The 14,913-nt window shown below is 38.9% G+C and overlaps 1 protein-coding gene across 6 annotated transcripts in view; it reads left to right on the top strand.

Moving 5' to 3' along the window:
* Positions 1-14,913, top strand: part of LOC311257296 (uncharacterized protein) — a 232,517-nt gene that overhangs the window by 90,397 nt on the left and 127,207 nt on the right. For 4 of the 6 annotated variants that reach the window (XR_014622608.1, XM_084352839.1, XM_084352838.1 and 1 more), the window contains one exon: positions 1,215-1,330. The exons of the other annotated variants lie outside the window; for them this stretch is intronic. Coding sequence is in view for 3 of the 4 variants with exons in the window: in XM_084352839.1 (XP_084208965.1) it covers positions 1,215-1,330 (116 nt within the window). In the remaining variant the exon portion in view is untranslated. The remainder of the gene's footprint in view (positions 1-1,214; positions 1,331-14,913) is intronic. 6 annotated transcript variants of the gene reach the window in all.

The raw sequence follows: 14,913 nt of genomic DNA, 5'->3' as shown, positions 1-14,913 counted from the left end.
AGAAAAGTGGTAAATTAGCCCTGTAAGTAGGTGTTCTTAAAAATTCCAAGAAAAAGAATGCATTTATACATTTAAACTAGTCATAACAAGATTTCCTTGGGCCACAGATTAAATTATTTTGCAAGTTTTCATCTTGGAAAACATGCCTAAGTGCCCAAAATGTACAATAAGTGGTTGATCAACTGTCAAATGCACTATATCATAAAGTGGAATTGTACTTAGTTCATTAACAGCGCTAATGCATAACGAGAATCTCACAGACAGTGCCAGAATTAGAATTTGAGTTTGTTTTTAAGAGTTTGGGAAGAAGCAAAAAGAGAAAGATAATAAAAAGGAAAGTGATTGCATAAGAGTAGCTGTCGGGCCCAGATGCACCATTTTTTTTCTGTAGCCTTCATCAATCAGACAGAGAAAATGAAGTAAATGTGTGCTCAGTGCTCCTGTGTGTTTTATTAAATAAACCAGGGACACTGAGTTACATTACTTTCGTTCCAGTCTGAATGATATATACTAGTGGAGGCAAAGGAGCCCTGAACTGGGATTATTTTCCTGGTTTTGTACTGTAACAGTTGCTTTCCTTGGGATATGTTGGAAATCTACAGTGCCTGTAATTCCATATCCTGTATCATTTAAGCATAAGATGCTGATTATATTATTTAGCTTGTCATGAACCATTGCTTGGCTTGGAAACATTTCTGACAAATGCTATGAACTGGAACACGAAGAAGGTAGCATCCAGAATCATAGTCACATCCCTCAATAAAAGTGAAGCTTGCATCTGCTAAAAGGCGCAAAGTATGAGGAAATGGGAATAGTCCTGGATCTGTTTATCCGTGATGTATGTCCTTAAATTCAGTCTCAGCGCAGTAGTATAAACCAGAGTCCATGTTATGGATAGGAACTCCTTATATCTCCATATATCTGCTTATTCAAGAAGCATTTGGACATTAGTTTCATCAGAAGTCCATTTTGTCTACATTGGCTGTCTAAGCGACCCTCAAGCTTCAGGATGGCAGGAAATATCTGGAAAAACATTTAAATTCATGAAGCAAAAGAGAATAGTTGGCTGTGAAATTGATCTTAGCCTCACACATACTGTTTCATCTTGCAAAGCAACACCGTAATGTTTACCAATATATCCTTAGCTTGTCCATTTGAATAGTGCATGAAATGACATTTAGAATATGCCCTTTACTCTGCTCTACTCATTATAGGTACTGCAGGCAGTTGGAAATGGCTTTGGATTATGGAAAATAGAGCTGTGTGGCAGGAGTTGAGCCGGAAAGTCAGAACCTTTGACATTGCCGTTCTGAAGAAAGTCCATGTGAAGGTGTGAATAGAAATACAATTACAGTTTACTTCTGTGGACATGTTATTCGGGTGGCACATTAATATATAAAGAACAAAAAGTGCATCGCCGACATCTGCTATGATGCTAACAAAATATTAATGTAAATGTGGTCTCATGGGACACATGAGACCACATTTCCCTTTGAGCGAGTCAAATTGGCAAAGCAGTGCTCGGTGCTAACGACATCTTTTACATACTGTCGACTGTTGAATGATGACAGAGTACTTTTTTAAAGACTAATCTGCCTCAACTAAAATTTGAGCACATGTCAACTCTTCACATGAAAAATCTTTTCTGCTAATGAAAACTGCTGATTTGAAAGGACCCTATTTTTCATCAATTTTGAGTTGTGCTGGGATGCCTTCCTGCCCTCCACCCACGTCCTCAGGTATTTCTCAGGTGACTGTTACCTGTGCCTGAGGTGGCTGAGGGGCGGGCTCTAATGATCCCTGCAAATGGAGGTTGTTTTTTTTCCAGATGTCTTGTGCCAATACTACAAATACAGCCCGAGGCAGTTTGGTCTAATTAAAGCCAATAACCCACATGGTTTGATCACAAACTTCAATACCACTGTGAGACTGCTGCCTCTGCGCTTCTTTTTTGGTTATGTTAATCTCTTCGGATGAACTTGACAGCCTGCTTCTTCACTTTTTTCCCTTTTTAACCTCCGGCTGAACCACATCAGCGCCTACCATATATACCTTTAATGTGTAAATGAGCCCTACACAAGAACATAAAGGCGAACCAGTTTTCATGTTCTAATGAATTACACTGAGTTGAACAATTGGATTTTTAAAGGATTGCATTTTGTATCATTTTTTAACATTGGTCTGTTTATTTTAATTGACAATTAACTACTACAATCCTTTTTTCTTTTTTTTTTTACAGCAGACTTGTCATTTTAGGAAAAGCACAGGTGTTTCTAATTTTAAAAAATAACTAAAGATGTCAAGGCATTAAAAAAAAAAGATACATTTGGCACTCCCCATGTACACAGGTACACAGAATTTAGCATAAATACACACAGGTACACGCAAATTCACATTGTCTTTTCTTACTGTTCATCTGGTTACACAGTGGAGAAACAGCTGAATAAATATCAGGAGCAAACTTACTGAGGGCCAGCAGATGGGTATCAACTGAAACAAAGAAAAGTCTTGCAAGTTTCATTCACTGCAAACACAACAAGGCAATAATTTCTCACATATTGGTTTAAATTTTCTGTGAATTACTGTCAGTCATAACCTTAAAGACATTGCTTCTGCAATTTCTTCACTTCCAATGGAGTGAACAAGCGAAAATACTGACATTAATTTTATTACCCTGTGTCTCTTCCTGTCTATTGGACTGGAATTCTGAAATGATCTGTTCAGTATTATTATTTGTCTACATGTAATCTGGATGAAATATATTGATGTCATTTGTTTACATAAGTTAATCTTTTGGATAATTTTCCTCTATGCTCATTGGGTGATGCCACATCTGAGGAGAGCAGATGTTGGAATTTGTCAGTCAGTTGCACCGTTTGAGCCGTGCAGCAGCATGTAGAAGCAATTGTCAGCACAGACGCCCTGTTGTTAGGGAAGTAGAACTGCTCATTAATGTTGTGATTCTCTTTTAAAACTCCGCCGTCATGCGTCACCTTAAATAGGCCACAAACACCATGTGGTTGCATGTTAGACCTCAAAACGAAAATGGCCTTATGTTGTATCAAAAGATGATACATGTATCAAAGATTAATCATTTCAAAATGAATATAAACAGATTAAATAATGCAGTTTTGTCAAAGTCCTCTTCTGACCAATCACAGAGAAAAGACATCTTTTAAGTTACCTTTGAAGTTGTACAAAGCTCACATTGACGAAGATTTTACATAAGTGTTAAATTCAGAAATTATATATTTTATTATTTTTAATAATAATGTAGTTATGGTAATAATGATAATAATAATAATAATAATAATAGTAATAATAATAAATCATGTCTCACAATATTAATATTGTAATTAGGGCTGTCAAAATAAAATGTTAATTTTGATTAGTTAATTACAGAACAAATAATGTGTAAATAGAAAAAAAAATCAGATTAATCGCCCTTTAACCTTTATGCCACTAAACACGTTCCACAGCAGCTTTGTAAACAACATGGAGGCAGATAACTAAACGCTGCTGAGCATACTGAATGGAAAAGACCCACTCCAACCTGTGTTTCTCTCTAATGGTTAAAAGTCTTCCAAACCGAGTATGGGCTGTAGTCGAACGTTATACCGTCGCTTCCAGACGCTGTCGTTTCAGCATGATTTTCATTGATAGCATGGATAGCAATAGCATGGGTATTAGCACAGACACAAATAGCATGGATATAAGCACAGACACATATAGCATGGATATTGGCACAGACACTTGGATATTTGTAGTGATAGCGATAGCTGTCACTCAGACATGAGGTCTTTTTGTATATTGAGGAGCTGCAGAGTTTAGTCATGGTCAAACTGTAACCTGTGCTGTACATTTACTGCCACTAGACAGCCTCTTTGCTAAACGTTTCGTCTGCTCTGGTGGCTATCAGTTGTCTGCTCTGAGCTCAGCCACCGACCGTAACTCTCCACACACTCACTACAAACTGCCCAATTCTTTAAGGAGCCATGCCACTCTTATAACAAGCTTGGTGGATGACCTGAAAGTCCCAGATTCTACTGTAGTCCATTCACTTTTAGCGACAGCTTCTTCTTTCTTTTTTTTTTTTTTTAGGTTTAAGCACAAAATTAAGTTATTTACCAAAAATTATAAAACATAATTTCAGGAAAGATGAGGAATTTCTGTGCTATTGGAGTTCTTCAAGCTTGAAATATCACCTGCTTTTAAAGTTTAGAATGACCATTTATTCATTGATTCACTCTTCTTCCAAAATATGAATATTTTTAAATGCTTACAGAAAATATTGGTATATGTGATTAATTTCGATTCATTAATCAGAAAGCTTGTAATTAATTAGATTTTTTTTTAAAAATTTTACTCGCTCGGCAGCTGTAATTGTAATATTTCACTGACAGGCCTTAATGTTGCTGCTGGCCACTTTGCATTAAGCTGTGCGAGCTTATGTTAAGCCTCACAGGCTGACAGGATGAACGCTTTCATGGCCCTGAATCCTGAAGCTTCCAGCTGAGTTTAAGGTGATCATCTCAAAATGATGATGCACTCCAAAGTTTAAATGGGAGATTCCAACAATTCTCTTTACCAGCTGTCTGTCATTTATGCTCTTAAAGAGTTGCAGCTACTAATTAGGGGTGCCAGTGGTCAACCACTGCAAATTCAATTTTAACCAGTTATGTATGTTGGCCGATAGATTAATTTGCATGCAGACACACTCTGGCTAACGCCTTTGCTAGTTACCTGTCTGAGGTGAAAAATGAAGTATGCTCAACAACAAGAAAGGCAACAAAGTCAAATACATATTGTGATGCTGCTCTTAAGTTGTAGTACTAGCATTATACTGTACCACATTAAGAGCAAGCACCCGGCTTCCATGTCCATGGATGGCTTGCAGCCAAAGCTCAAGTTGCTCCTAGCTAGGGGGAGAAAGCTTAATGTGCATCCTAATCCTAACCCAAGGCTGGCCATCACCCGGTTGACATGCCGAATGATTGAGACAGATATCCTGCTAATCAGTGTGGTAGAGGGAGAGAGATTTAAGGAGCTAGTGTACGTTATATCATTGAGAGCTCCTGTGAATACATGCATTGAAAAACACTTTGAGGAGGGATGAGCTTAATGTCAAGTTAGCCAATGCAGACAGGCTAGCTCTGACCATCAAGCTATCAAGTGCTACCCCATCCAAGATGAAGTAAAACAAATATTAATTCTATTTCAATTCTTTTGTTTTTATCTGGCTATTTTTCAGCACACATCCATGGATGGTATAGATTTATTTTTCAGTGAAGTTTACTTTTGCAGCACAGTCAGTTTCCAGTTTCCAGGAGAAATCGTGGGTGTGTTGAATACAGGAAGTTGAAATATATTTGTGGCAAACCCAGAGTGTGTGCTCAGGTCAGACAGAGGAGCAGCATGTGTCTATATTAAAGCCCATTTAGCTAGCATGTGACAGTCTTTACCATGTTTTAGATGTTTTCTCGCTGTGCCGTCCACAAGGCGTGACTGAACACAAGTACAGTATGATTTCCCATCCTCTTGATCTTCCTCTCATTCCCTGTCTCCCCTTCCCTCCCCACTGAGAGAAGCTCTTTCACCTCATATAAACCCAGTTGGCGGTGGGGATGCAGAGCGGCAGTCAGCGGTAGGACTGGCTGTGTACCCTGGTTTTGAAGTGGAGATGAGCAGCAGATATGTCGCTGCATGGAGTCTGCTTATATCTCTTAAAAAAATCTATAACAGCATTAGAAAGAGGGTAGAGCTGTTTAATGGCAAATTTTCCATCAACTTTTTTCTGTGTTTTGTTGTCTTCAGATTTCACACAGAGTTTCACATATATTATTGATGCAATGTGTGTTCCCTGCACAGTAAGCTATAATGAAAAAAATAAAAAAAACAGAAATCTAGCAAGGTAATCTTAGTAATCACAATTTTCCTCTCCATGTAAAATTAAAGGTTTGATGTTGGAGTGAGGCTATTCTTTCATGATCCACATGGGGGATTTTAAAGGATGGGTTTTTAATGAGAGAACACAGGCAAGATTTTTAAAGAATACTTTCTCTCACTGTTGGTAAACACAATTTGGATGAAAGATGGTCTGCTCTAAATCAAGTCAGCGTCACATTCATCTCATTCCAACCATGCAATTATCAATATGGTTTTACCTGCATTTTATCATCACAACAAACATGAACAACATCAAATGAAAATGAAACAACATTTCTGTTATGCCTCTCCGCCAGTGATAGCTGTGGCTGGAGGCATATGTTTTTGGGTTGTTAGTCCATCCGTCCTTCTGTCTGTCCGTCCCATTGTTGTTAACGTGATTTATCAAGAACACCTTGAGGGAAATTCTTCAAATTTGGCACAAATGTCCACTCGGACTAAAAGATGAACTGCTTAGATCTTAGTGTTCAAAGGTCAAGGTAACTGTGACCTCATGGCATCCCATTCTCATGAATGCTAAATCTCAGAAACACATTGAGAGATTTTCTTCAAATTTGGCTCAAATGTGCACTTGGACTCGAGGCTTGCATAGCTCCACAGCACTGTGTCAGGGCTGGAGAGAGGTCTGGCTGCACCAATTCTAATTCTGGTATAGCGGAAAAGAACACTCTGGCTTGTTAGCATTTCTTTAAACCAATCACAATTGTCTTGGGTGGCGTTTAACCCAGGATGCAGCGATGGTGCCCCTGTAAAATAGTGTTGGGGGGGAAACCTGGTTTGAGGAGGCGAGCTCTGGCATTAAAATGGCTAAAACGCTGCAAAAAAAGGTAGCAGCTGCTCGCTTGTTTACATTCGTGCCGTTAGAGAACAGGTTAGTGTTGGAGTAACTTGCCAGTTTCAGCGTGTAGGTTGCAAGCTTGGAGGTTGTTGTTGTTTCATGTAGCGATGGCGATTTTGAAAACGGTACACGCAGAGTGCGGTATATAGCTTAGGGATAGACCCCCAGACAGACAGACTTGGCAGACGTTATACCAACAGTCTACAGCCGAAAACAGCTCAGAAATAGCAACTTGTGCGGTGCACTGAGGCAAACAACTGCATGGCAGTAATTCGAGTTTTTATATTATGACATTAAAATGAAACTTACCACAGACGAGCAGGGTGGTAGATAAAAACAGTGCCAGCTTGCAGATCTCCAAGAGGGCCCTGGGGATCTTTGGGGTCGACCTGCAGCACTGCCCATCTGACAGTCATTTATAGCACTGCAGGTAATACACTGACTAGGAATAAGAACCTCATACAACCCCACATCAAAGACCCCAACTATCACTTTAAAACTTTTATATTGTGCTAAATGATTTTCACTTCGGCGGTACTTTTCTTTCTCAGTTAGCCTATATAGTAAAAGTAGTGAGTGTCGTACCGAGCACCTACTGTATAGCTATAATTAAATGTGTAGTAAATAATGCAAATACACCAAAAGAAATAAAAAGCCTGGTATCACTTGCTACAAATTACTACAATACATTGCATTTGTTACAGTTCAAAGATGATACTGTATATGACGATTTTACTTAAATTCTAGGAAATGGCCCACAGAAACTGTAGGTTTGTTGTGGTAATTGGCCATGTGTAGTCTAGCTCTATTTGTCCTTGTAATAAATAAAGTAATATATATATGTGTGTATATTTTTTCTTTCTTATCTACAACAACTTCTATAAACTAGATTAAAATAAAACCGCCCTTCAATTAACATTTTTTTTTCAGTGTTATGTGACTTTCATGCATATTTTTGTGTTCTTTTTATCAGACTGACCTCATTTCTGTGATAATTATAAACTCCCTTAAAATATACTGTAAGCATAAATGGTTGAAGTCTGAATCCAGAGAGTCTAGCACTGAAATCACAGAAAAAATGGTTTGAGGCATTTGTAAGAGGTCATGCTAAATTGTGACTTGTTTGGAACTGAATATAAAATCATTTGTGTGCCAAGTATTTTTTTTATTATTATTGCCAGGGTAAATGCAAGGCTACCACTGGACCTAAGGCAATGTGTGTGCAGCTGAGCCAATGTAATATTTTGCCTTACTTTTTGGTGAACTTGTTTTACACACATGCAGGGAGGGAGAGAGCGCTTGCGTGTGTGTGTGTGTGTGTGTGTGTGTGTGTGTGTGTGTGTGTGTGTGTGTGTGTGTGTGTGTGTGTGTGTGTGTGTGTGTGTGTGTGTGTGTGTGTGTGTGTGTGTGTTGACCGTGCCCCCATTCCTCTTTGTAGTAGGGAATAAAGTGCAGTCCCTTTACTCTGGTGTGGCTGGTGAGCGGCACAACCATGTCGCAGCTGCTGCACTTTGAGCGATACTTAGGTTAACCACTTATGAAAATCGTTTTCCCAGTTGTGTTATGATAGTTAAGCAATTTGCAGCAAAAGGTTAAAAAATGAAAATGTCACTATTGTTTATTTTTTTGCGTTTTTGGGCAAACCCAATGCATTAACCTAAAAAGTTCATTAGCCTTCATACAGCGTCCTGAATTTGAAGCAAATAAAATAAAAAGCTGTGACCAACTTTTGCTCTCACCCATGGTAGCGTTGTATCAGTAACAGAATATTTTATGTGTAAGGGCAAAGAGGGATGAAAATAATGCTCCAGTCTGCAGACTGTTAACGGCTCATGGCTGCAGGGTGTCTGCTCTTTGTTGAAGTGATGTTTGTTTGCTCGGTGTTTGACTGTTGCCAGGTAACCACATTGCTAAACCATAGGGAGCCGTGCTACAATGGCAAGGAGTATCCACAGTTACTAAAGATTGACTGTAAGTAGGTGCTATATGAAAATGATACTAAACATTGAAGTTATTTGTCATGTTTATTCATTCATCTCTATAGTTTTATTTGACACCAATGCTGACAATTTAGAAAAATCAGCCCTCATATGCACCTTCACGCCTAAAGCAACATTATGTAACTAATTTACCTTCAGAACAGCTCCGAAATCATTTTGATGCTACACTGATAGGGATAATGCTGTCTTTGTCATTCCCACTCTGCACCTCAAACACAGTTCTTGCGCGATGTAACCCGGGTGAGCGAGTGTGTTCTCCCACAAGAAGAGTGCATGCTATCAGTCGATGAAAAATGATTTGTATTTTAAAAATGTTTTCTGTTTTTCCATCCACTCTCGTCTGAATGTCCCGCTTTGATGCTCACGGATAGCTTTACATGTTGCTCAAACAACAACTGTTAACTGTCACTGCTGTTGGCTAATTTGCTCAGTTAGCCCAGTTAGCTGACTCTTCGTGCACCCGACTGGGGGCTCAGAACACAGGGGGATTGTTGGTGTCACACGGAAGCTTTGGACTGCCGGGAGGGGGTGGAGGTTTTCAGACCTGTAATGGGAAATGCTGGTGAGGAACAGTGCCAAAATGGACACCAGAACCAGAGCCGGGCCAACATCCACAAATAAGATTCAGGGTTTTATGGTAAAGCTTACTCTGTGGCACGAGGCTTTGAAAGAGAGCTCAATGGATATACAGTAGGCCACGCCACAGGCAGCCAGGGAGCATGCTGTACTTGTGCACACCTTCAGACATTAAAAGAGATGTGTTTTAATTTGTTTATCTCCATTCAAGTTAGGTGGGTGCTAAACCGGAAGTTAGCCTGCTCGGTTGATGGAAGTCTCTATTGAGCACACTTTATGGGCCAAACACCGTGGAAGATCTGTGTAATTTTATGACTGGAAAGTTGGATTTCTTTGGCTTCATGCACGACAGTGCAGCTTTCATAGGACTAAACGGACGCCATCTCCAGTGCTGTACCCAGATATTAATTGGTAGATCAGTGGCTCCCTCTAAGACAGTTTTGTTTGGCTTCAGCATCAGAAGTACCCAGCTGTCTCCTACTATGCTACTGAACTACTTCTTCTTTTCCCTGCTACCTTCCTGTGCGAGTTGGCATTCTCTGCTCTACTTCACTATTTACATGAAGAGCAACAGAAGGTCACATCTCTCTTTTGAGCATGACTTGCAAGTGGCCCTCTCTTCAGTACCACCAAGGATAAAAAAATTCTGCGAACATAGACAGCCACATGTGTCCCACTAGTATTTGCCCGCTAGTGATTCGGCACAAAATTATTTCTAAAGAAACGTTTTCTTTTCAACTCAGTGTAAACTGTGTTGATGTATGGTTATATTCACTTTGGCATGCAAATTTGTTTTCCTTATCAGTGCATCTCTTTTTTTTTCTTTACAATTTTCGACCAAAGCTTTTTTATTCCCCTCAATGCATACTCTCTTGATATGTATCGACTGTTTATATGCGAATATGTTTTCATTCTCAGTGCATCTCTTGGTCTTCTTAGCTTGGTCTGTAAACAGTGATTACACCTTGCTGAACCAACATGCTTCTCTTTCAGGCCATATCTTCTCTCTCTCGCTCTCGCTCTCGCTCTCGCTCTCTCACAGACACACAGACACACACACATTCACTTCTCTTTTCTCTCTCATATTTTTTAGTTCACCTCATTTTTGATTGCATGACCTGTCTAGTATAAATGTGTGTTGCTGCTTTTATGTAATTTAACAAAGTTTAAATTATTTATTATTTTTGTTAATAAATATTTAATGAGCAATATAGTTGTATGTCAAATTAAGTTAATTGGCATGAGTAGATAGACACAAACATGTACAGATGTCATACCACATGGTATGGAGGCTATTTTGCAGGATATGAATTCAGGTGTACCTTGAGATTTTGGCTTTTTATGCCGTGGGCACAAAAAGTTTGAAAACCACTGATCTGATGGTGGTGTTGATGGAAGAAGCTATAAAGAGCAAAAGAGAGTGTGACCAAGCAAGAAGCCAAACAAGACTTAAATTCAGACTGGCTTTTAGTCCTTGGTGAGTGCTTCATAAAATAACATGCTGTAAGACGCTGATGACGAATGGCAAGCTGGACTTCTTGCTGTTGCACTTGTAAGTAATATTAACTGACTTTTTGTGTCTTGTGTTGTTGGGCTTGCTTAATGTTTGACCTTTTCTAGCAAAGCTGTCGATTAGTCTTCATAAATAATGTGATCATAACAAATGCATGTGTACAGCTGTTCATACCCCAGTGGTGTATTTGTGAATTGCAATACAAAACATCAAGCACTGAATTGGAAAAATACCAGTCCTTGCATAATGATGTGTCAAACCTGAAATAAAATTAAATAAATAAATAAATAAATACATAAACATTACATTTTGTGAAATGTTGAAATCCACACACATCAGGGCTTTAAATTGGCCCTTTTGCGAAGTGCTGCCCTGTTAGTTACTCTTGTTATGCATACCAACCTTTCCATTCTCTCACTGCACATTATGCACTTTACAAGGGTAACGAGGACAGATTTACCACCCAAAAGTTATTGTAATTCGTGAAACCATGGGTCTTTGATTTAACAAAGCAGGCTTGTCTTTCCAAGCTGACAACTATCGATTTTGGTTCCTAGCAGATCCTTACAAGTCCCCTAAGTCCCACTCCCTATAAGTTGGAAAACTATCTCCAGCTGACTATTTAATGTTTCCAGCTGGCTCATTCTAAAATCAGAACCATGTAAAGAAGTCTTTAACATGTACCCAATGGCTACAGGCATGATATACTGTAAGCTCCATGTCTGAGGCAAAAGTCAGCATTCTCATCGGTTGATGAGCCAAATGGAAAACATGTAAAGAGTGAGCTGCATTATTATGGTCCTGCAGGTTAGAGCTAGTTAGGCCCAGTAATATGGCAGTTCTTGAAATAAAGAAAGAAAAACACTACTATTCCTATACTGTATAAGAAATACTGTTTCAAACAATACAGCAACACAACACCATTAGATATTTGCTTTATTTTTATGTAATTTTGAAAGACAAAGGGCTTTTGAGAATGAGTACTTCCCGGTTTGACAAACGTAAAGCTATCTTGAGTTTGGCTGGGATTGCTGGAAGGTCAAATGCCCTAAATCCAACAACGGAGCGTCTGACTTTACCCTTCACTCTGATATAGTACATGCATTTTGACTGTCAGTGAGTCTATTTGTTCGTCCCGAATGGGGCTTTTTCTAATATAATCTGAAGCCTCACAAAACAGTGTAGCCTAACTAAAGTTAACATTCACAACTTGTGTTTGAGCAATCGAAAGCGATAATGTTCTTTGTCATGCCATTATTTCCCAAAAACCTTGCAACTTCAGCAGGTGTCATTAATACAAATGCCCTCCATGGCAAGAGCTTGCTGCCTCGCCATTGAAATGTTACAGGTTTGCGATGTCAAATGCAGGACCTCAGTAGTCAGGCACTGTAAAGCATCAATCACACCCAATAAATTTTGATTAATTGTGATGCCAAAACCTTGTGTAGCCTGCTGCCACTGTGACCTGGCTATGGATACGTGGCTGAAATGGATGGATGAATGGATGGATTATCCTGTTCTTTTTTACAGTTGTTAATGTGTAAGCAGAAGCCAAACCAAAGACCAAAAGACAAACTATAGGACACTCAGCAGTCTTCCCTGACAATTTAGTTTTAAGTAATTGCAAACAGGAAATTCTGAGTGAAGGTTAAAAACTGTCTTTCAATATCAGCTCTAAAGTAATCTGGAATAAATCTCCACAGATGTACAAGTAAAGAATATGTAACGAAATAATGATCTAGCTTTAGAAAACAACTAATTACGGTAGGTGTAGCTTATTCATGCTGTTCATTGTGACATCCTGTGCCATGGCCTCCAGTAACATTGACATCAGACAGCTGCCCAGATCGTACAACACACACAAACACTGCGGAGAGGAATGTCACTTCCAACAGCATGCAGATACCCTCTAGTCATGACCCTATTTGGATTGTAGTAGGTGCAGTGCAGCATGGCAGAAGCTGCTCCACAGGATTGGCTTGACTGCCTTCAGCCATCCAGAAAAAAAGAATTAGCTCTTTGGAAAGTCTCCAAGGAAAAAAATGAAAGTGATAAGCAGCGCAATAAAGGAAGAATAGCCTTTTGGTGCAGCCTGTACTCGGTGAGCTTCAAAGAGCAGTATGTCAACGGACCAGATGCAGCAGCAGACATGACTTGCATTAGTTACTGATGCAGAAATTTGGATTTCTGTCAGATATTATGAGCACTGCAGACACAGGCTGTAGCCTCCCTAGTTTAGACTCATTGCTGGTTCAGTGTTGCACCTTAGTGCCTATTGAAAGCTGTTAGAAACGATACATATTATCCTGTCTTTTAAGAGAACATAAATATTCAGAAAAATATTCAAACAGTCATAGTGAGTTTTCTAGAGGCTTGTATATTAAATTTGCAATTATAAATTAGTCTGTTATATACAATTACAAAAGTCCCTGCTCAGTGTCTGCATAGTGAGAAGGAAGCCGTCCTCTGAAGGGTATCCAAAACTGAAACCCAAAGTGCTGGCTGTTCATTATACATGTATGTTATACACACTTCATGAAAGCTTCTGCATTTGTCAGTGTTAACACCTATGAGCAGGTACTTCTTTCATGGGAAAAAAACCCTCCAGCAAACAAGCAGCAATGCTCTACATTAATGGAGGCAGCATTAGTGCATTGTTTTGAATAAATCAGAGGATTTGCACAAACAGTTTCACCCACCTTGGTTGAACAGACAAACACAAGACTATTACAGATTATTTGCTCAGATGAGGGTGAGTGCAGTAAAAATGAAAGGCGCTGCCCTCAAGACAGACGGGTTTAAAAGGTTTTGAAATTTCTGGCTTTGGTGAGTCCCAGTGGTACTATTTAAAAAAAGAGTCCCAGTGGCAGAAATTTCTGTCAACATGTTTGTTTAATGATTCAGATTCCGACTTAAGACAATGGTTACATGGCATAGAGGCCACATTAACATATAATACAGTTGTAACAAAAATTGGTACCTGGCAGGAATGAAGTACAGCATGAATTACGTAAACAAGACAGACTTTCTTAAACATGTACCTACTTTTTAAATTGTGTTTGCATTATTCAGTTGTAGTGGATGGATGATTTCAATAGAACTTTTTCCTGTCACTCCTTATTTGTGTTATTAAAAATATCAAAATATCAAAACATATTGATTCTGAATTTTTTAAACAATTTAAATTTTCATTTTTCGCAGTGTGGTACAACAGTACTAATTGCATTTTTTCACTCTCCTCCCCGACAATGAGTTGACACACACAGACACTTGGTGCCCACATAGCTCCACTTCCTCCAGAAATAAATTAACGAAGATGCTTTTGTGCTAAACACACAGTACACAAGCCTTTTAACATTCGTCTTTTAATAAAAATATAAAATTGTATGCCCTTTGTTTTGTCAATTTTTCCCTGTGGTATTGGACATGGTATTGTTAGGTTGTGGACCCAAATGCAGACACAATTACAGGTGGGTTGAAAAACAAAAGGCAATAAAATAAAGGTGAAATCCACAAAAAACAAAAGGCAGGGAGCAAAACCAGAATCCAAGAGAGCAAAAACTAAACAACCAGTACAAACCAGGGAGGCATTGGGAACCGAGGCTGGAATACAGGTAAAATATGAGGAGCAAAACAGTACTGGGAAACAGACGTGAATATCGGTCAAAGAGTGAGAGTCGGAGAATTAAATACACTGACACTAAATAACAAATGAACCAAAGGTGAGGGAATAAAAACAAATAGCGGAAATGCAAAACGTGACACGAGGATAAAACCTACAAAATAAAACGGGGACAGGTATTGAATATTGATATTTTTCGAGGTATTGTATTGAATTTTACATTTCGTGACAGGACTACTCCTGCTTTCATTCTTAAATCAAAACAAATTGCGACACCGCTAAGGCTACAGACAATCTGATTCCTGTCCAAGCCTTCAGATTCTTCCATTCATATCTTCCTCAGTTTGCTTTGCCAAGTCTGTATAAACTGATCTTTCGACCAGCAGATGTTGTGTTTTTTAGCATTAAATAAGACAAA

The sequence above is a fragment of the Pagrus pagrus genome, assembly GCF_965226575.1.
Source record: "Pagrus pagrus genome assembly, chromosome: 5".
Taxonomy (NCBI): domain Eukaryota; kingdom Metazoa; phylum Chordata; class Actinopteri; order Spariformes; family Sparidae; genus Pagrus; species Pagrus pagrus.
This window is presented reverse-complemented; position numbering and strand designations above follow the sequence as displayed.